The sequence below is a fragment of the Penicillium diatomitis genome, assembly GCF_028827545.1.
Source record: "Penicillium diatomitis strain IBT 30728 chromosome Unknown utg000008l_segment0_segment0, whole genome shotgun sequence".
NCBI lineage: Eukaryota > Fungi > Ascomycota > Eurotiomycetes > Eurotiales > Aspergillaceae > Penicillium > Penicillium diatomitis.
Genome location: NW_026623180.1, coordinates 933,169 through 952,573, shown reverse-complemented (window position 1 = coordinate 952,573; position 19,405 = coordinate 933,169). Strand labels below are relative to the sequence as shown.

At 51.6% G+C, this 19,405-nt stretch overlaps 7 protein-coding genes across 7 annotated transcripts; 6 read left to right on the top strand and 1 right to left on the bottom strand.

The window, feature by feature from the left end:
• Nucleotides 1-99: 99 nt before the first annotated feature.
• Nucleotides 100-2,354, top strand: N7539_006354 (translation initiation factor eIF2B catalytic subunit epsilon; the record flags this gene model as incomplete). The annotated part of the gene is made up of 3 exons (XM_056935956.1): nt 100-231; nt 312-436; nt 500-2,354. 3 exons carry the CDS (start codon nt 100-102, stop codon nt 2,352-2,354), a joined length of 2,112 nt encoding a protein of 703 aa, XP_056788880.1.
• Nucleotides 2,355-2,763: 409 nt separating this feature from the next.
• Nucleotides 2,764-5,310, top strand: N7539_006353 (uncharacterized protein; the record flags this gene model as incomplete). Its single annotated transcript, XM_056935955.1, has 5 exons — nt 2,764-2,783; nt 3,189-3,505; nt 3,705-4,230; nt 4,323-5,209; nt 5,282-5,310. The coding sequence occupies 5 exons, from the start codon at nt 2,764-2,766 to the stop codon at nt 5,308-5,310; spliced, it is 1,779 nt and encodes a 592-aa protein (XP_056788879.1).
• Nucleotides 5,311-7,116: 1,806 nt separating this feature from the next.
• mrsA (putative mitochondrial carrier protein) lies at nt 7,117-8,684 on the top strand (the record flags this gene model as incomplete). Its single annotated transcript, XM_056935954.1, has 7 exons — nt 7,117-7,157; nt 7,405-7,474; nt 7,564-7,599; nt 7,698-7,830; nt 7,911-8,003; nt 8,070-8,126; nt 8,188-8,684. 7 exons carry the CDS (start codon nt 7,117-7,119, stop codon nt 8,682-8,684), a joined length of 927 nt encoding a protein of 308 aa, XP_056788878.1.
• Nucleotides 8,685-10,620: 1,936 nt separating this feature from the next.
• On the top strand, nt 10,621-13,298 carry N7539_006351 (uncharacterized protein; the record flags this gene model as incomplete). Its single annotated transcript, XM_056935953.1, has 3 exons — nt 10,621-10,710; nt 10,817-12,995; nt 13,078-13,298. 3 exons carry the CDS (start codon nt 10,621-10,623, stop codon nt 13,296-13,298), a joined length of 2,490 nt encoding a protein of 829 aa, XP_056788877.1.
• A 1,884-nt stretch (nt 13,299-15,182) lies between these two features.
• N7539_006350 (CE1 family esterase) lies at nt 15,183-16,160 on the top strand (the record flags this gene model as incomplete). Its single annotated transcript, XM_056935952.1, has 1 exon — nt 15,183-16,160. One exon carries the CDS (start codon nt 15,183-15,185, stop codon nt 16,158-16,160), a length of 978 nt encoding a protein of 325 aa, XP_056788876.1.
• A 331-nt stretch (nt 16,161-16,491) lies between these two features.
• N7539_006349 (uncharacterized protein) lies at nt 16,492-16,816 on the top strand (the record flags this gene model as incomplete). Its single annotated transcript, XM_056935951.1, has 2 exons — nt 16,492-16,633; nt 16,704-16,816. 2 exons carry the CDS (start codon nt 16,492-16,494, stop codon nt 16,814-16,816), a joined length of 255 nt encoding a protein of 84 aa, XP_056788875.1.
• A 194-nt stretch (nt 16,817-17,010) lies between these two features.
• cog6 (Golgi transport complex subunit COG6) lies at nt 17,011-19,338 on the bottom strand (the record flags this gene model as incomplete). Its single annotated transcript, XM_056935950.1, has 2 exons — nt 17,011-18,987; nt 19,054-19,338. 2 exons carry the CDS (start codon nt 19,336-19,338, stop codon nt 17,011-17,013), a joined length of 2,262 nt encoding a protein of 753 aa, XP_056788874.1.
• Between the last annotated feature and the right edge of the window lie 67 nt (nt 19,339-19,405).

The following is a 19,405-nucleotide window of genomic DNA, read 5'->3' as shown; positions in this document are numbered from 1 at the left end:
TCTGTCGGAAAATTTGACCTGTGCACGTTGAAGCTTCCGAGCTCCAGCAAGTGACTCATTTGGAAAGCTTGTTGTTACCTGCCTACAGTCCATCTGAACATGGGTGCAAAGCAAAAGGGCGGCGCAAAGCCCAAGAACACTGCGGAGGAGGTGGAAGATACTCTGCAGGCTGTGGTGCTTGCCGATACCTTTGAGACCAGATTCGAACCTTTCACGCGCACGAAGCCAAGGGTATGTGTCGAAGCATGGAACGACGTTCACTGTGCTGCAGATCTGGCTTGACTGACTGCTGTGTTCTTGCTATGAATTAGTGCCTCCTTCCTCTTGCCAACACGCCTCTCATTGAATACACTCTCGAGTTCCTGGCCAATGCTGGTGTTGAAGAGGTGTTCCTTTATGCTGGTGCTCACTCGGATCAACTAGAAAAATACATCAAGTATGCGCCTTCTTTCACCAATGATGATTGACGAGGCTATGACTGACCCTAGGCCTCCTACAGCACCTCAAAATGGCGCGCACCGTCCTCACCCTTCAAGCAGCTGGCCTTCCTCAAGTCCACCTCTACTTCTGTCGGCGATGTCATGCGCGATCTTGACGGCAAGCACCTTATCACAGGTGACTTCATTGTTGTCAGCGGCGATGTCATCAGCAATATGCCCATCGAGGGCGCCTTGTCGCAACACAGGAAGCGTCGCGAAACCGACAAAAACGCTATTATGACCATGGTTCTCCGTGAAGCTGGCCGGACGCATCGTGCCAAAGCCTCCTCCATCTCGCCTGTCTTCGTGATCGACCCTACCAAGGACCGCTGCCTGCACTACGAGGAAATCGACCACCACTCAGATGAGCATCCAGCGCGGTTGAACATTGACTCTGACATTATTTTGTCTCACTCCGAATTGGACGTCCGCCAAGACCTCATCGATTGCAGCATCGATATTTGCACTCCAGATGTGCTGAGCCTGTGGTCTGATAGCTTCGATTACCAGTCCCCTCGAAAACACTACTTGTACGGTGTTCTGAAGGACTACGAGTTGAACGGCAAGACCATTCACACGTACATCATTCAAGAGTACTACGCTGCGAGGGTACGAAACTTGAGGGCGTATGATGCTATCAGTAAGGATATCGTCTCTCGATGGGCGTACCCATTGTGCCCCGATACCAATCTGCTACCCGGGCACACATACAATCTACGCAAAGGTAATTTATACCAGGAGCAGGGAGTCACGTTGGCGCGTTCCTGTGTCCTCGGACGCCGTACCGTCATTGGTCGGGGTACAAGCATCGGTGACCGAAGCACTGTTCACAGCACGATTCTGGGACGGCATTGCAAGATCGGCAAAAACGTTCAGCTTGAGGGGGCGTATCTTTGGGACAATGTGGTGATCGGTGATGGCTCGGATGTTCGTGGAGCGATCATTGCTGACGGTGTGGTTGTCGGCAAGAACTGTTCTGTCGGACAGGGCGCTCTTCTCTCTTACGGAGTCAAGATTGCGGACGGTGTCAAAATTGGGGGCGGTAAGCGCATCACCCGGTCTCGGCCAGATGGCAGCGTCGGCCCCAATGATCCTAGTGTGGTCGGACAAGGCGGCGAGGGCTACGAATTCATCCCCGGCGAGGAGGAAGACGAGGACGATGATGATGTGAGCGTTGCGTCTTCCGGGCTGGTGTACCGTATGCCCGGTCTCTCTCTGTCCAACGCTTCCATTTCCACTCTATCCTCTGAGATCTCTGAAGGGTCATGGCCGCGCTCTGGACGGAGCAGTTTTTCTGATGGAGAGGAACAAGACAATTTCCACCACGATGCCTCGGTCAGCGTGTTTGACAGTCTTCGCGAGGGCACATCTGCCGACGTAGTGCAGTTGGAATTGGTCAGTCTGCGTATGACTGCCAACGCCTCGGACGTCCAGGTTCGCCGGGCGGTGGTCTCTTCCTTCATGAAGTACATCCAACAATTGATCGAGAATGGCAAGGGTGCCGGCGAAGCTGTCAAAGAAGTCTTCACCAAGTACCGTGAGGTTGTGGATCGAACATTGTTCGACCGCAACAAGGAGGAGAAGAAGGACCAGGTGGACTTCTTGCTCCAGCTGCAGCAGGACCTCGTCCACCGGAACAAGGGTGCTAGTATCCTCCTGTTCACGGCCAAAGAGCTGTATGATCTGGAGCTGGTGGACGAAGAGGCCTACGAGCAGTGGTGGAACGATGAGCGATCCAGCAGCACCGAGGAGATGCGAACAGTTCGTGGACAGACACAGCAATTCGTCGACTGGCTGGCGAATGCTGAAGAAGAGAGCAGCGAGGAAGAGGAAGATGAGGATGAGGACGAGGATGAAGAGAGTGATGATGAATAGACCACTCGACCAATTATACCATATATTCCTGATGAGTTGACGAAATGGAAGCATAACTATACAATATGTACTTTACTCAGTATATCAATATACTGATTGGTATATGACATTCAACGGCTTCTTTGCATTTACTGATGTACCGTACCACTTCTCCCAAATAAATGGCTTGAAAGGGCATCCACCCACCAACGGTGAATCATGGGGGGGTACTTGCCAGAGTCCCACATGTTGCAACAAAACTCATACTGTCAAGACAGGGTCCCAGATCGCGCAGCCAAATAGTACAGGTTATCAGTAACGTACCGACAGGACATTCCTATGAAAGATAGTAGCACCTGTCATGGTATACTCCGCTAACTCCGGACTTGCGGATACCGCCTACTATGTACCTACTACCTAGTCCTACTCCATGATTGCCCTCGATAACAGGTATGTTCTGCCCGATGACAAATATACACCGCCTTCAGTCTGCCCAGAAGGCTTACACCGCCAAGAGGGAGAACCCCCAGTCCAGCGGAGTTCTCATTCTCAATGAGAGACTGAGAGTAGTACTTTGCTTAGTGACGTTGTGGCTCCATTGCCCGTTCCCGCTGGCGTGACACCTCCGATCGCTGCCCCTCTCTTCCCTCTGCGATCTCCAACCGACCACCCTTGTTCTCTTGCTAGGCTCTGGCTTCGCAGCCTCCGTCCCCCTCTCTCCTCAGTTTCCACTTTAGTAGTCAGTCACTGACGCCCTTTTGGTCTTTTGTCTCTCTCTCTTTATATTTTCGCTCTGCTACTGTCGGCAACGTTGCCGCCACACGTCTTCACGACGCCTCGCCTGACACGGAAGAGAAAGGCGGCTGAGGCGGCGATTGCGGACACCGACCAGTCTTCCCTCAAAGCCGCCACCAGGGCTTGTACCCGCGCTGAAACCGCCACCGATTTAACACCGGGTTCCAATTCTCCTTCCCAGCTGCCTCCGGTCACCTCGCTAGATTCTGAAGCTGAAAGTGTGACCAAGGTGGACGGTCGGCATCCGAAAAAGAATCGAATCGCGACGCCCGCGACCACGGCCGGCAGTATGGATTCGGATGATGATTTCATGAGCGATGTCTCGAGTCAAGATGCTTTTCACACGCAGGGTAGTGACGATGAAAGCTTAGGAGAAGGTACGTGGGAGATGAATCGGTGATCGGATGAATCAGTGATCATCTTTGGATCCAAACCCCCCGCCCTCTGTTTGTACATGATCTTGCTGTCGTCTCCATACGTCATTTGCATGATCAAAATCAAACAATACCCTGTAAAAGGTATCTTCTGCAAAAGGTACAAGTGCGCTAACGTCATTCGCGTTCGAATCCTTTCTAGATTTTGGGGATTTGGATACTGGCTTCTCAGACGACAAGGACCTCCTGAAGCAAAAGCGCAAACCTTACGAGGTCAGATTCGACGTTTTGGCTCCCGCCGACATCGAGCGTGAACAGACAGTGCAAGTCCACGAAGTCTCCACGATTCTGGGCCTGCCACCAGAGATTGCTGCCATTCTTCTTCGGTTTTCACGATGGCGGAAAGAAAAACTGATAGAGGATTACATGGATCACGAACAGAGGACGCTTGAAGAGGCTGGCCTGGATAATGACGGTGATGAAACAGCTAGGACAAAGATCATTCCGGGCTTCATGTGCGACATCTGTTGCAATGATGGAGACGACATGGAAACGTATGCCATGCGCTGTGGTCATCGCTTTTGTGTGGACTGTTACCGGCAATACTTGGCACAAAAAATCAAGTCCGAAGGCGAAGCTGCTCGGATACAGTGTCCCGGCGACAAGTGCCATCGTATAGTGGATTCCAAATCACTGGATCTGTTGGTGACTGACGATTTGAAGGAACGGTACGTCAAAGTCTTGTCCAAGCCTCCAGGTAGGACATGCCGCGCATGTCTCAGCACAATCAGAACTAATATCACCCTGTTGCTGCGAACAGCTACCGTGCCCTTCTCACTCGGACATACGTGGACGACAAAGACAACCTTCGATGGTGCCCGGCTCCTGAATGTATCTATGCGGTCGACTGTGCGGTGAAGACTCGGGATCTTCGGCGGATCGTACCTACCGTACAATGTCGTTGCGGACACGAGTTTTGCTTTGGCTGTTCGCTGAATGACCACCAGCCCGCTCCATGCACTTTGGTCAAGATGTGGTTGCAGAAGTGTGAGGACGATTCCGAAACCGCGAACTGGATCTCCGCCAACACCAAGGAATGCCCCAAGTGCCAGTCTACCATTGAGAAAAATGGTGGCTGCAACCACATGACCTGTCGCAAGTGCCGACACGAGTTCTGCTGGATGTGCATGGGGTTGTGGTCTGAGCACGGGACCAGCTGGTATAACTGCAATCGATACGAGGAAAAGTCGGGTTCCGAAGCCCGCGGTGCGCAAGCCAAGTCTCGAGCCTCGTTAGAACGCTACCTGCATTACTACAATCGCTACGCGAACCACGAGCAGTCTGCCAAGCTAGACAAGGATCTTTACCTTAAGACGGAGAAGAAAATGACCAGCTTGCAATCCGCATCGGGTCTCTCATGGATTGAAGTGCAGTTCCTTGATACCGCTTCTCAAGCTCTCCAGCAGTGCCGTCAAACTCTCAAGTGGACATATGCCTTTGCCTATTATCTGGCGCGTAACAACCTTACGGAGATCTTTGAGGACAACCAGAAAGATCTGGAGATGGCCGTCGAGAGCCTGAGTGAGATGTTTGAGAAGCCGGTGTCTGAGTTGGCTCAGCTCAAAGTGGATATCCTCGACAAGACGGCATATTGTAACAAGCGTCGGGTCATTCTCCTGAGCGACACTGCCGAGAATCTGAAGAATGGTCAGTCTGAAACAAGTCTTGAAAACCCCCCGTTCGGCATACCATGTCCCGGTGACTAACATTCATATCTAGAAGTGTGGACGTTCAACGTTGAGTGGTAGACCCATCCAACCTAGAGACCACCGACTTTCAATACAACTGCATGGAAACCCCCAATGATATTGACGACGTTAACGATATCTCTTATGGCCTTCACTTTGTGCAAGCAACCGTTCCTTCGATAGCATCACCCTCTCCCTCATCGTACCCACTTACTCTGCCTCATTTACCTTGCTTGTTCGACACTGGACGGCGTGCACTTTTCGCAGCCTTGGAGAGTCTTGCTGTCTCCAAGCCCCTGCACGCCCCATCATCATCATCAATTGAAGCATCTATTTTCACAGGGCGCCGGGGCGTTTTGGGATTTCGAGTTGAATTTGTTGACACCCTTATTCCATAGCTAAATGCCAACAAGTTCTGTGTTACCTGTCATGTTTATTCTCAGGTCGGACTTTGCGGCTATTGTACTTGAAGGTATATCCTGGAAGGTCCTGCCGCCCACTTCGTAGATGAACCAACCCTTACATCGCTACCTGCGTACTGTGTTTGGTGCGGGGCTATGTATACAATTCGAAATCAAATCGCTCGGATCGGAAGCCCCGGCACAGTACCAGTCTACTGGCTATGGAGTGTATGTGCTACAATACTGCCCTCAAAAAGAATGAGAGAAATGTTAGATCCAATGCTCGCGTAATTTGGCCAGGTAAATTTTTCTCAAAGATTGATGAGACAACGATTACCCCTTGAGGTTGGGATAGTGCTAGTCACCTGCAGTGACGGCTAAAAAAAAAGAGGAGACGACCTCGGCCTGCTGCTTATCCAAGATCGACTGGCCAGATTTCTACACGAATGCGAGGAACGCGATGGATTAGGCTCGTTAGTCACGAGGATGGATGTATTAAGCGGCTGCTTATCAGATTGATAAGTGGGCGCAGGTGTACGGCAGAGAGTACCACAGAGGCACTTTGTTTATGGGCAGACGGTGGCGTGATGAGTAAGTAGCTAAGATGTTGTGACCCTGTACCTCGGTTCGATTTTGAGCCGTGCCAAGGCGCTCGGACGCCCGATCTGGTAAGTAGTTCCGGCTCCGTATCAATCTTATGTAAACTCCGTCATCGGATCGGACGAAAGACGGTCGGCATTCATCCTTGTTTCGGGGAGTGTTTTCACATCGCGATCAGGATATGCGCTGCTTTGCGCGCCATAAGAGGCAAGGAATTGGTTCAAAGGTAGATTGATGGACATTCATCAATGTACATCTTGGACCTCTCTTCATATTATACTTGAATGAAATTTGAAGGTCAAGGTTTTAGAATGGAAAAAAAGCAAGAATGCGAATGCCGCCGTGCATGAGATCTCCCCAGAACGTTATCTGTTAGTATTAAAGTCTGGTAATTTTAATGTAGTTGCTGTTAAGCTCAATTGGAGCAGTAGTACTGCTCATGGCTAGGGTAGTGAGCGATTCAATCCCGCCGCCCTTCTCCCTTCTCCGGGCGCCCCGACAAAAAAAAGCGGACCTGATCTCTTTAGCAACACTCATCTTCTTTCTATTCTCTGCTCTTTTCATCCTCTTATCGCTTCAACTCTCTCTTGTTGCACCTGTACCAGCATTCTTTGTCTTTCGCCGTACTCGCTTTCCCGCTGTGGGCCTGAAGAAACCTGGTCGCTTGGTGCCGGACTTGTTTTTGCTGGCCTCGCGGAGATCTTCCATTGTTGACCTCATCCCCGATCCAACACCTTTAATCTACCTCGACAGCCTGTGGTCACAGCAGAAGTTCACCTTCTACGCCCGATCAAGTGGCCTTTATTGCCTACCTTTCCTTGACATCTCGCATTGCGCCCTTTGCGCCCCGGGCTAGCGGAGCTCCATGGCGTCGTCTCCGGACCAGATTCCAGGACAGGAATATGAGTACGTCTTCCAATCGCAGGAGCTTGAGTGGCGGGTGGTATCTGTTCCTTGATCCGCAGTGAAATCATCGCTGTCTTTTCCATATTCAGACGCCAAAGCTCGGCGCGCAGTGGTGGGCGACACTGGTCGGAGAAGGAGAGGTGGTTCACCGTGGACAAAGATGCTCGATCGCCGCCCGCTAGGATTCCGAGGAGACGGCATGGCACACACATACCAGAGACTGACACGTTGCATTTGAATCGTATAGCTATGAAGCCCTTCCATCTAATTATGGCCTTGGCCATAACATGCTCGCCGGTGCATTCGCAGGGATCGCGGTACGTTTGGCCGCCGCGGAGAAAATGTCGACTCACTGGATAATCCTGAAAATTTGACCGACGAGACTGATTGTTGCATACTTGAATAGGAGCACTCAGTGATGTACCCAGTTGACTTGCTTAAGGTATGCGCCAGTCTTTCTTTTTCCTGTCTGAATTTGCGCCGTGATTGAAGCGTCGGAAATGGAGCCGTGACTGACAGGAAATGGTCATATTTTACTAGACCCGCATGCAAATCCTGAACCCGTCCGCAGGCGGCCTTTACACCGGCCTGACCAATGCTGTCTCAACCATCTATCGAATCGAAGGCCTGCGAACATTATGGAAGGGTGTCTCGAGCGTGATAATCGGAGCCGGTACGTCTTTGATGCAATCTGCGTTCTAAGCTAGGGTCCAGGAAACCAAAAAAAAAAACAAGGAGACTAATATTGAGCAGGTCCGGCACACGCGGTTTACTTCGGTACATACGAATTTGTCAAGGAGCTGGCCGGTGGCAATGTCGATGATGGACATCATCCTCTCGCAGCGGGTACGTCAAGAATGACAAGTTTGTTCTGTCTGCACTGGTATCTTGAAACTGACTAGAAATTCACAGCCATGAGCGGAGCCGCTGCGACTATTGCTAGTGATGCGCTGATGAACCCCTTCGATGGTAAGTGGATTGAACGATTGGAGAAGCAAGACCGAATGGCTAGACTGACAACTTCCCACAGTCATGAAGCAGCGAATGCAAGTCCACGGTTCCGTCCACAAGAGTCTGATGCAATGCGCCAAGTCCGTGTATCGCGCCGAGGGTCTGCAAGCCTTCTACGTCTCTTACCCTACAACTCTCTGCATGACCGTGCCTTTCACCGCCACTCAATTCGTTGCCTATGAGTCCATCTCCAAGTTCATGAACCCCAAGGGCGAATACGATCCCTTCACTCACTGCATGGCCGGTGGTCTTGCTGGTGCATTTGCTGCCGGTATCACCACTCCTCTCGACGTGGTCAAGACGCTGCTCCAGACTCGCGGTCTTGCGCAAAACGAGGAGATCCGATCTGCTCGGGGACTTTTCAATGCCGCGGCGATCATCAAGCGCCAGTTTGGCTGGGGCGGTTTCCTGCGTGGCATGCGGCCCCGTATCATTTCCACCATGCCCAGTACTGCCATTTGCTGGACCTCCTACGAAATGGCCAAGGCCTACTTCAAGAGCCTTTCCGAAAACTAAAATCGCATGCTCGCAATGGTCTCACAGTCTCTTGAAATATGTCGACATCCATTCTGGCCGCCAGGTTCCGCCGTTCTTCCCCCAACCTCTCGTCCTGCATCTGTCCAACCTGTACACTTAATCTGTGTGATCACCCCCATCGCACGCTGACCTGATCCATCTCCCCGCGATGGACTGCCTTCGGCCTGTGGCTTCTTTTCTCTCCAAACTGGTTTTCACTCCATTAGCGGCTCACTCTCGGTCATGGCGCGGCTGGCCTTCGTTCTTGGTGTCTGCGGGAATAAACAGAAGCCTTGTTTTCTCGAACAATTTCCGCGCACTTGCTCTGTTCGACCAGACAAGTGCGATGCACGCTTCTATGTGAGCCAGATCTCGGACCAGGCTGGGCAACCACCTCTCTGAATCCTTTTACACCGAGATGGTGCTTGACTCATCTAACTCCCTCTTCACCTTTTTCTTCCTCTCCCCAAATGTCCTCCTTCATCTATTCTTTTCTCCCGTCCCGTCTTGTTGTGAATCATGCTCCTCCTGCTCGCTGTGCGCTCAAAAATGGCGTTGAATCCTGGAGTGCTCGAGATCACTTGTCTTTCCGTTCTCCTGGGCTGGTTTCTATCATGTTGCATCTGCAAACGCTTTGGGGATCCTTCGCGTTTTATGACTAGTGTCTCATTTTATTATCGTTATAGTCACGTATGTATTGATAGATGTCTTTCTTGAAGGAATACGAGATGTGATGTCCTCGGTGTTCTTTTTTTGCATGCAGTTCGGCTCATCCAGGAGGATAGGCCGGAGTGATCGGTCAGCTGGAACCTTGATGGGTCATCGAATGGCTCCATAGACAAACATCCAACACTTCCGACCATGACAGATAGACAGTCATGACGACTCTCGGCTCGACTTGTTGACCACGAAATCATCAGGAACGGACCTGGCTCATTCAGTGAGCCTCTTCTATCACCATCAACCCAGTCTGCAATCACCACTGAACCTACCTTCCCTCTGGGTTGTCTCTTGTCGCACCCTCGATGGAGTATGATCTTCATCCGGGCACATTGGGTGTTGGTGTTTGTTTGCAAGTCCCGTCTATGGCGATATAGCGGCAAAGCGCCCATGCATGCTCAGCTCGCCCAAGTGAGAAGGTTTCTACGCGTCTAGATCATCATAGTCAATGTTACTTGGTGTGGACAGGGAGTCTCTCCTCAGTACTGTCTTAGGCTGACTTTGTGGCACTACTTCTTCGGATTCTTCCGTCTGTTCGGGAGGGCTTCTGCTTCTGATCTCTTACCAAGCAGTATGACTTACGTCCCAACTGTCCACAGGGACGTGTCTCTTTGTCAGAGGGAAAAAAAAGTCGACATCGGTCGCAGCCACTCCTGCATTGAAGGACCTGCAATAAATCCAATGTGCTCTATTGAAAGTAGGACGGGTTGTCTTGAGTGATGACGATCTCACTTTCGCAGACTAACCCGGGTTAGCCTGCAGATAAGGCTGCCCTCGGACCCTCCGATTTGCACCAAGTTGACGCCGTCGAACCCGCTATCGGGTGTCGAGAATGTAAATATACCTGGAGTCTCGAATCCTCAACTGGATAAAAATCAGCGTGTATAGCGCAAGATTAGGTTCATAGTTTCCTTGTAGTTACACTTGCTTAAAACTGGGCGACCGCGAGATCTGGTGGAGCTGGGCCCGAGTATCCGCAGCCGCAAGCAGTTACTTGACCTCAACCCGATCCAACGACGTCACTCCGAAATTCTAGATTTCCCACCCCTCACACGAGTCCGCCGTTCACTACTGTTCACCACTGTTCACTCTGTTCACTCTCCACCGGCGATCCGGCATCGCCATCTCTATCCCCTTACCAACTGGACCTGGAGCTCCCAGGCCTACCTCTCACTTTTCCCGTGCAGTGAAATGGGCACGGGCTTGCATTTGTCCAATGATGCGCCCACGGCCCGCGTCTTCTTTGCAGAAGACATACGATGAATGCTATCTCGCGTGCTCGACTGCGGTCTACTTTGAAGGTCAAGTAAGTCCACGCTTCACAGTGATGATGACCGTCCATTCCTTTACTTCCCACCAACTCAAGCCTGGTCGGGCCGAATAAGTATGGACTTGTCGCTTATAATCACCAGAATAATGAAGATGAAGCATTACGATCGTGGAAATCGGCGCTCGAGACAATCAATTATCATAATGCCCGTCGGCTACCCTCGACATATACACCCAAGTCTGAGACGGAACGAGCGCTGCAAGATTCCATCCGCGCATTAGAAACTCAATGCCGAGACCGGGTCGAGCTGCTGGAAGCTCTTCGCGAAAGCCGTAAAGAGTCGGCCGAGGCCAATGGCAGCAAAGAACCTTCGACTCTCAAGAATTGGAGGCTCCCTTACCATATGAAACGTTCTCCGTCGTCAAATCACTCACCGGGCTATATTGGAGATGGAACAATCCCCGCTGTCGGTTATACCGACTTGTCCAAGCCTGCCGCAATACCCGGGCATCGAGGCGCCGCTAAGCCCACGCCCGACTCTCAGGCTTTGGTGGATGAGGCCCCCGCCTTGGAGGCGCCGGCTCTACGAGTGGAGTCCAACTCGTCAGACGTGAACAAGTCCCGAGGTTCAAGCCCCGAGAGACGGAAAGGGATGTTGACAACTTTACGAAACAAAGAAGGAAAGAAGAACAAAACCAGCTCAAAAAGGAAAGATAAGAAGGAAACCAGACCGGCCGCGTCAAAAGCAGCAGGTTTGGCGTGGGGAAGTATATACCGGACGCCATCGAGAGAGAAGACTCATAGCGAAGCGATGTTGGCTTCTCGACAGATGGTCACTCGTGACCCCAATTTCCGGCGTGATGTCGAGCCCCGAACCAGCTCTGGTGATGAACCTGTGCCCTCAAGAAAGTCCACACCACGAAAGACCGACTCCTCAACGGACCAGATTCCCGCGGCGCACTGGCGTGAGCCCCAGCTCCCAACTGCCTCGAGCAGGCGTTCCCCCAAACCTTCGACATCGACATCGACATCGACACCGCTGTCTCCGCGAAGACCTCCGTTGTCTGCCCAGGGCCATCACTCGTTCTCGCCTCCATCTTCATCCGGTCAAATCTCCATGCCGGATCCGAAAGATTTCACACGGTCCTCCACGTCCTCCCCTGTTCCCAAGCCCTCAGTTAAGCCCAAACCCGCCGGTCTTCGAAGTTCATTGGCGCCTCCCACGAAACCTACTCCCGCCAAGTCAGAAGGCAGTTCGCCTTCTGCAACACCTCGGCAGGAACGGAACGCTCATTTACCGAGCAGCAAATCACGCACTAAATCTGCCCCGTTGGCACCACCCACTAGACCTCCAGCGACCAACTCACCGTCTTCAAGAACTGGGGCAAGCCGACATGCCGCAGCTCACGCCAACTCCTCTCTTCCTTCAACGAAAGAGGAAAAATCGGTGCGACGAAAACCGCCTGCGCCAAAACGCCAAGAAACGCCGCCATCAAGTGATCCGGAATCTTGGGAGCAGCGATCCTCCTCCTCCGATCCGGACGACGAGGACGAGGATGATGAAAACACAGATGTCACAAAGATCTTGGGCAAGCTGCCCAAAGGAATCGACTTGCAGTCGGCTCGACAAATCCTGAATGACATCGTCGTCCGCGGAGATGAAGTACATTGGGAGGATATTGCGGGACTCGATGGAGCAAAGAAAGCGCTCAAGGAGGCTGTGGTGTACCCCTTCCTCAGACCGGACTTGTTCTCGGGGCTTCGTGAGCCCGCTCGCGGCATGCTTCTCTTTGGCCCTCCAGGCACGGGCAAAACCATGCTGGCCCGTGCAGTAGCAACTGAATCGAAATCCACCTTCTTCTCCGTCTCTGCGTCCAGTTTGACGTCCAAATGGCACGGCGAGAGTGAGAAGCTCGTGCGTGCCCTGTTCGGGCTCGCCAAGGTCCTCGCGCCCTCTATCATCTTCGTGGATGAGATTGACTCATTACTCTCCACGCGGTCCTCGAGCTCCGAGCATGAGGCGTCTCGACGATCGAAAACCGAGTTTCTTATTCAATGGTCCGACCTTCAACGTGCCGCAGCCGGCCGTGAGGTATCTGCGCGTGAAAAGAAGATGGGAGACGCCAGTCGCGTGCTAGTCTTGGCTGCCACCAACATGCCTTGGGACATTGACGAAGCCGCGAGACGCCGATTCGTACGGCGACAATATATCCCACTTCCAGAGCATCATGTGCGTGAGCAGCAGCTACGTAGGTTACTGAGCCATCAACACCACCAGCTCAGTGATGCCGATATACAGACTCTTGTAGAAAACACAGAGGGTGAGTCTTCCAATGATGAGATTGAAACAGCCTCGCGACGCTTTTTAAAAGAATGACCCCATTCCACTGACACACTATCCAGGCTTCTCCGGCTCCGACATCACAGCCCTTGCCAAAGACGCGGCCATGGGCCCTCTTCGTAATCTCGGCGAAGCTCTACTTCACACTCCGATGGATCAAATCCGAGCCATCGAAGTTGGAGATTTCGAGGCCAGTTTGACGTCAATCAGACCAAGCGTATCATCGACAGGTCTCCGTCAGTATGAAGAGTGGGCGAGAGAATTTGGTGAGCGTGGCGGATGAGCGGATAATGTTGGTGTATACCCCCCTTCCCCCCCCCTTTGTCGTTGGTACAAATATAGTACTTTATTTGTTTTAGAGCCAGTGGATTCGGCATTGTCAAGCAAGACGAAAAAGAAAATTCTCCAGAGGTTTAATCGGAAAGCTGGAGCATAACTTGCAATGAGGAGATCGGGCTACCTTTACCACCTCTAAGCCATCGTAAGCTACAATCAATATGTGAGTTACACACTAAAGCGGAATCAAGTTACGAGAATTATCTTCAATGTAAATCCCTGACTGGAAGGACATATGTACATGTGGTGTAGTACGCCATCCGTTCGAGCCTCTAGATCGCCTTTCATGAATCTTTACGTCGGGTGTTCCGACTCGTCTCCTCATCTTCCTTCAACTTGAAGGTAGTCGACGTACTTCTGGAGTCTACTATCCCACCCTGTCACCTTTTTTGTCAACCTGAGATAGATGTTCCTCCGTCTAAGGTTCTCGGAGGTTGATTGCTGCCCGCAAAGGAAATTTGATTATATATTTACAGGGAAAGGCGATGATATATCACTTGGATCGATGACCACTACTGAATGCATCCCGAACACACACAATTCCCCCAATTGCATAGTCCAACGAGGACTATCGCGGCCACATTCGCACAGCTGGGGGCGATCTCAAATCCACTTCCAGTGACTTGTCGTCGATTTCATATCTTGCATGACTGGGTGCTCTCGTACTTGTGAGTCCCGTAGCTTGGACAATTAATAACTACCTGGCTTTGATCTGTTGCTATAATAGCTGGCGGGGGATCGATGTATAAGCGGGCGAATCGAGGGTAAACAGGTTGCGATAATAGCAACCGAGGCTTCTGTTAGACTCCAGACCAGAGCGGTTGAAATTGTGTCGAGTAGATCTCGATGTCCTTCGGAGCCTCCGATCAGATGACATGACACAAACCCACGATGAGTGAATTGATCGATCTCGACTGAGACTGAGGCTCGCGGTTTAAGGTTAGTCGTAGACTAAACAAAGTCTGCGTGGACATCCTTGCATAGTCGAGGAAGTAGATAGGTCGGTGCTTCACCTGGATTATCAGTTCCATATGACGAGCTTTCTTTTGATTGAACAAAGCGACGAATTTGGAAACCGGGAGCCCTGCATCCTGACGGCCGGCCACTAAACGTTGCAATGAGAACGTGGGCATCAACTTCAGCGTGGCGCGGCATGGCATGTCTGAGAGACAGCCCATCTGACCATATTGCGTCTAGTCGGTGCGATCTCGTGGCCCTTTGCTTGATCGGCATGAAGGAATGAAGATGGGCCTTGGCAGTGACTATCTTCACGCCCGTCAGAATGTCATTCGCTCGCCAGAAATTCACGCTCGCAGCCTGTGACCCGCCAAGTCACGGTGAAAAATCTCTATGAAACCTGCATGGTCGAAACATAGACCGACGGGCCTGCCAAATCCAACATTGCGTTAGGAGTGAGCAGGCTCGAAGGGGATCGACGAAATCTCCCTCGGTTTAGGCGATTTCTGCAAGGAAGCATGTTGACCTTTGAGGGGCTGAAGGGGCCAAAAAGCGGAATAGTCAGCGTCAGAGGGCCGGGAGCATATCATTCCTCGTTGGGAAATTGGTCCTGCAAGTAAAGTCGTCAGCCTTTGGAAAGTCGTTCTTCAACAGGCTCGTGTAGGAGAAGCTTGTGCTGGTGAAAAGTGAGAGAGCACATAACATCCCATTCCGCCTCATACCTGTCTCAGCCTGCAGAAATTCAGCTGTCGAAGGGAACTCGGCTGCTTTCCTGATAGATAAAGTGAAGCATTCCGTTTCCCTTGCCTCAAGTGCTTTTTCAGGGTCCAAAGTCTTTTCTTGCAGGTGTGACGTGACGCTCCAGACGTTGAAGATGAAGATTGTCTACTCTTCATCTCTTATCACCGTTGCCCTCTTGGCTGCTGGTGTGACCAGCGCCAGCGTGTCCGGATGTGGCAGCGACATTCCTTCTGCATTTCCCAACCCAGGTCGAAGCAAGAGCCTACGTCTCCCCAACTTCGATCGTGAATACAGGCTACACATCCCTGCCAACTATGACAAGAACAAGCCGACTCCGTTGTACTTCTCTTTTCATGGAGCCACACGGGACATGAACGAGCAGGAATCGCTCTCCCAATTCTCAAATCCCGAGTTCAATCCGAACGGCATTGCCATCTATCCCAACGGTAAAAATGGCCTCTGGCTGTCGAATCCCAACGCTGACACGTCACGACCCAATGACTTGGATTTTGTCAATGATCTTCTCACTCACATGGAGGAGAAACTCTGCATCGACCCTCGCCGGGTCTACGCCGCCGGCAAGTCCAACGGCGGAGGCTTCACCAGTGTACTCGCCTGCAATGCCACCGTAGGTCGTCGCTTTGCTGCCTTTGCGGCCGTAAGTGGCGCCTATTATGACACGGATCAGACTCCCGGTGTTGGTCCCTGTGCACCTGCCAAACGCGACGAGGGATATCCCTTCCTGGAGTTCCACGGTACTGTTGACGTCACGGCGCCCATCGATGGCAACACTGAAAAGCACCCCAAGCTCGCCGTCATTGATATCCTCAAGGGTTGGGCAGAGCGTAATGGATGTGGCGCGAATGCTCAATGGGCTCGGAATGAGACTGTATTCGAGAACCCGTTGGTGAAGCACGCCAGCTGGGATTGTCAGGGCAAGAACGGCATTGTGCAGCATTATCGCGAAGGAGAGAATGGGCACTGCTGGCCTTTGACAGTCAGCAACGATGATTTTATCAATCAGGGAAGCCGTTGTCCATTGGGCAAGTATGTATTCAACGCGACCGAGTACATCTTTGACTTCTTTGGCCAGTATCAGCTGAACCCTTAAAAGCAGAGGGCAGAAACTGTCTGCAATAAAATGGAAACCTGTACATAGGGACACGTGAATGTCACGTCCCATCCCGGTTATGTCAAACTGTACACCACAATACCTCCGAAGGCTTATTATAGAGATCAATGATAATCCGTGTCATCAGCGTCGCCTCCGCATCTTGAATATGGTTCTGAGCGCCACTGTGTGGTCAGTATTACATGATGCATGGTGGCCACCGAGTCCAGTCGACTCAGTCCGTACGGTGGCATATAAAGTATCAGCATCGGACTCAGCTTTGAACATCAAAACCGTGACGGGCCTCAAAGACACATCGCAGTATTCCACCATGGCTTCATCCGCCAGGAGTCAAGCAGAAGCTCAAGAGCACGAGGGTGCTCGCGATTCGAATCAGAAACACAAGGAACCAGAGTCCCACTACTGGAGCGGTATCCAGCCTCGTTACATGAGCGTGGAGCAAGAACAAGAATGTACGTGCTCGGCTTCTTTGAGGAGTCTTGTGAATTGTCAATTTCAGTTCTGCTGACCTGGCGAATTTAGCACAGTATGATATCGGAGACATGAGCAAGTCGGAGATGCTAAACCGCAACCGACTTTTGCGTTCCAAGCCACATGATCCGAATGACTACGCGGAAGGGCCTGTAGAAGGTTGAACGAAGCACCGAGAATGGAAATAAAAGGTCCGGAAGTCCAATTCTTCAAGAGTTCTATCAGTACACGAAAGAGGAACAATCTATTCGCTTAGCTTTTGTACATATAGTCTGTAGCCACGGTCTGTCAGAGTTCACAAGCGAGTATGCTCTATTGAAGGGTTTTTATTGTATATCACATTTGCTCTATACGGAAATCAGCTCAGGAGTACACGAATCTCTCCCGTAGTCCGAGGGAATAATGTCCGCAAACTCCATTGGCCATCTTCGCCGTCTTCATTTTCCTCGCCGCTTGCGCCTGGTCGTCGCGACGATCTTCCGCTGCGACCACTGATCATACTCCCTCCAGTACCAAGATTCATGTTCGTCATTCCCCGGGCCTCGTCAGCGGCAATAATCATGCCTTCGACAAATTCGAAATCACGACAGAAAGCCTCTACGGCATCCTCGGTCACACTTTGCACAAGAGATGCACTTTGAATGCGTTTGAGATTATCCGTCGCGTCCATCAAAGCTGATGGAAGGAAGTCGTCAAGTTGCTGACTTGACGCGACGAGGGACTCCGGCTTAAAGGCGATAAGCTTGATCAGATCTGCAAGTTGGGGTTTCTGCTGATCGCTCTGTTTCGGTAAATTCTCTTCCGCCGACGCCTCTTCAGTGGATTTGTGTGAGAACGGCTCCAAGGCTTCAAGGAGTTTGTCTAGTCCGGACTTTTCAAGGAGGAATTGATGCTGGATATCGAGCAGATTGTTGCGAAGCGTGGACAGCGCAGACGAAAGGGGTGCGTTCTGAGTTGCACTGGCAAAGCCAAATGGTTGAATAGCTGCTCGTGCCGCAAGAAGGATATTTGTCTGGTAAATAACTTGCGCCGTAGTGTCCTTCAACTTATTGGAAGATGAGCGAGCGAGCGTCAGGAAAGGATCAAAAGCGACGCGAAGCACAGATGAAAATGCATTCTCGCCGTCTGAGCTCAACCCGTCCTCCAAATCCACCGAGGTTTCATAAGACTTCATGAGAGACAATAGGCTCTCAAGGGCGTCAAGTAAGAATTCTGGAGGCGAAAGATCATCTGGAGGGACAAGAGAAGCCTGATCCGCTGCCAGCGCACTTGCGAGACCACGCATCAACTGCTCGAAATGATTGAACGTATACTGCTCCAATGCCTGCATCAAATCGACTAGGTTCGATTGTGGACCAATCAATTTGGAAAATGTCGTGCGGTAAAAGGCGAGCAAATTGACAACCTTGTAACAAGTGACCGGATCATCGTGACCTTGTATCACGAGCTCAACTCTTTGTCTAAGCGATCGAGCGACACCAACTAGGTCGCGATTGACCAGGTCGCTAAGCGCCTTTCGCCCGTCAAACGTCACCTCTTTATCTTCGTCGATGCGCGACCACGGCTCGCTGCTCAGGCCAGCCTGTATGCCTCGTGCAAGCTCTTCTCCATCGGCTACAAAGAGAGCCTCCAGTGCTTCCCTTTCAGAGACGGTTGTGGAATGAACCCAAGCAAGCATATCACCGACGTATCGTAGTGGATCATGCGCCGAGAATTCAATTGGCTTCACGCTCCGGTCAGCCACAGTACCAACAGCAGCGTTTCCGGACATAGCATCAGTCAGGGCATAGTGGAATGAATCTGACAAGATATAGTCGCGAGCTTCTGCGAAATAATCGAGACAGCTGTGGAACAAGCTCGGCTTCTCTGCCAGCACACGCAAGGCTCGTCGGATCGAGCTATTGATCCGAGGATCTTCCAGATTCAGTGACTGGAATTCCTTCTGGATCCATCGGTATAGTTTCTGGTAGGCGGCATTCAGATGCCTTGTGCTCAGATCCATAATTTCCAAGCCCAATCGCTGGTTTTCGCCGCCGAGAAGGAGCTCACAGTCATGATGGACCTGCTTCACTCGTGCCAGAACGTCGAAGAACCGATCATCAATGGGCTGTTCGCTCGCCGTTAATACTACGAGGTCTTCCTCGGGCACCAGAAAGTGGTTGGAGAAGGCATCCAGCAACTTTTGCTTCGTCTCGGTACTTTTCTTCTGTTCCATCAACGCTGTGGCTTCCTCCAGCACGGGCGCGGTCTCTTGCTTGGCTTGTCCAATATGTTTTCGCATCTCATCACAAGTTTGGTTCAGAGCTGAAATCACGCGTCCGATTCGTTTCAATTGCTATGGATTGCCAGGCGCATTAGCTTCCCGCGAGGGCAGATTGAACAGCGCGGAGGGTCTAGATACCTCTGCAACCGCTCCAAAGTCCCGAACGATCTCCGCATTACTCTGAATGACCTCCCTTTGCACATCGAGGCGTAGCTGACGTCTTGTCTCGGCTGTGTTGTGTATTCCACGTAAACTTAGCGTCCCCAGCGCATCGCGAATGTCAGAGTCGGCATATGATGCAGATAACACGGATGTGAGACGGTTGGACAGCGCCGTCGAGCGCTGATTTTGCTGCGGCGGGGAAAGTGGAGAGGAAGCGGGCGACGAGCCATGACCGACTCCTGTAGTAAAATAACTCGTCATAATTGCTGTCGCATGTCAACGCCTTTGGAGTGGAGGAGGGGTGTTGGGGTTTAGGACAGCTTCATGG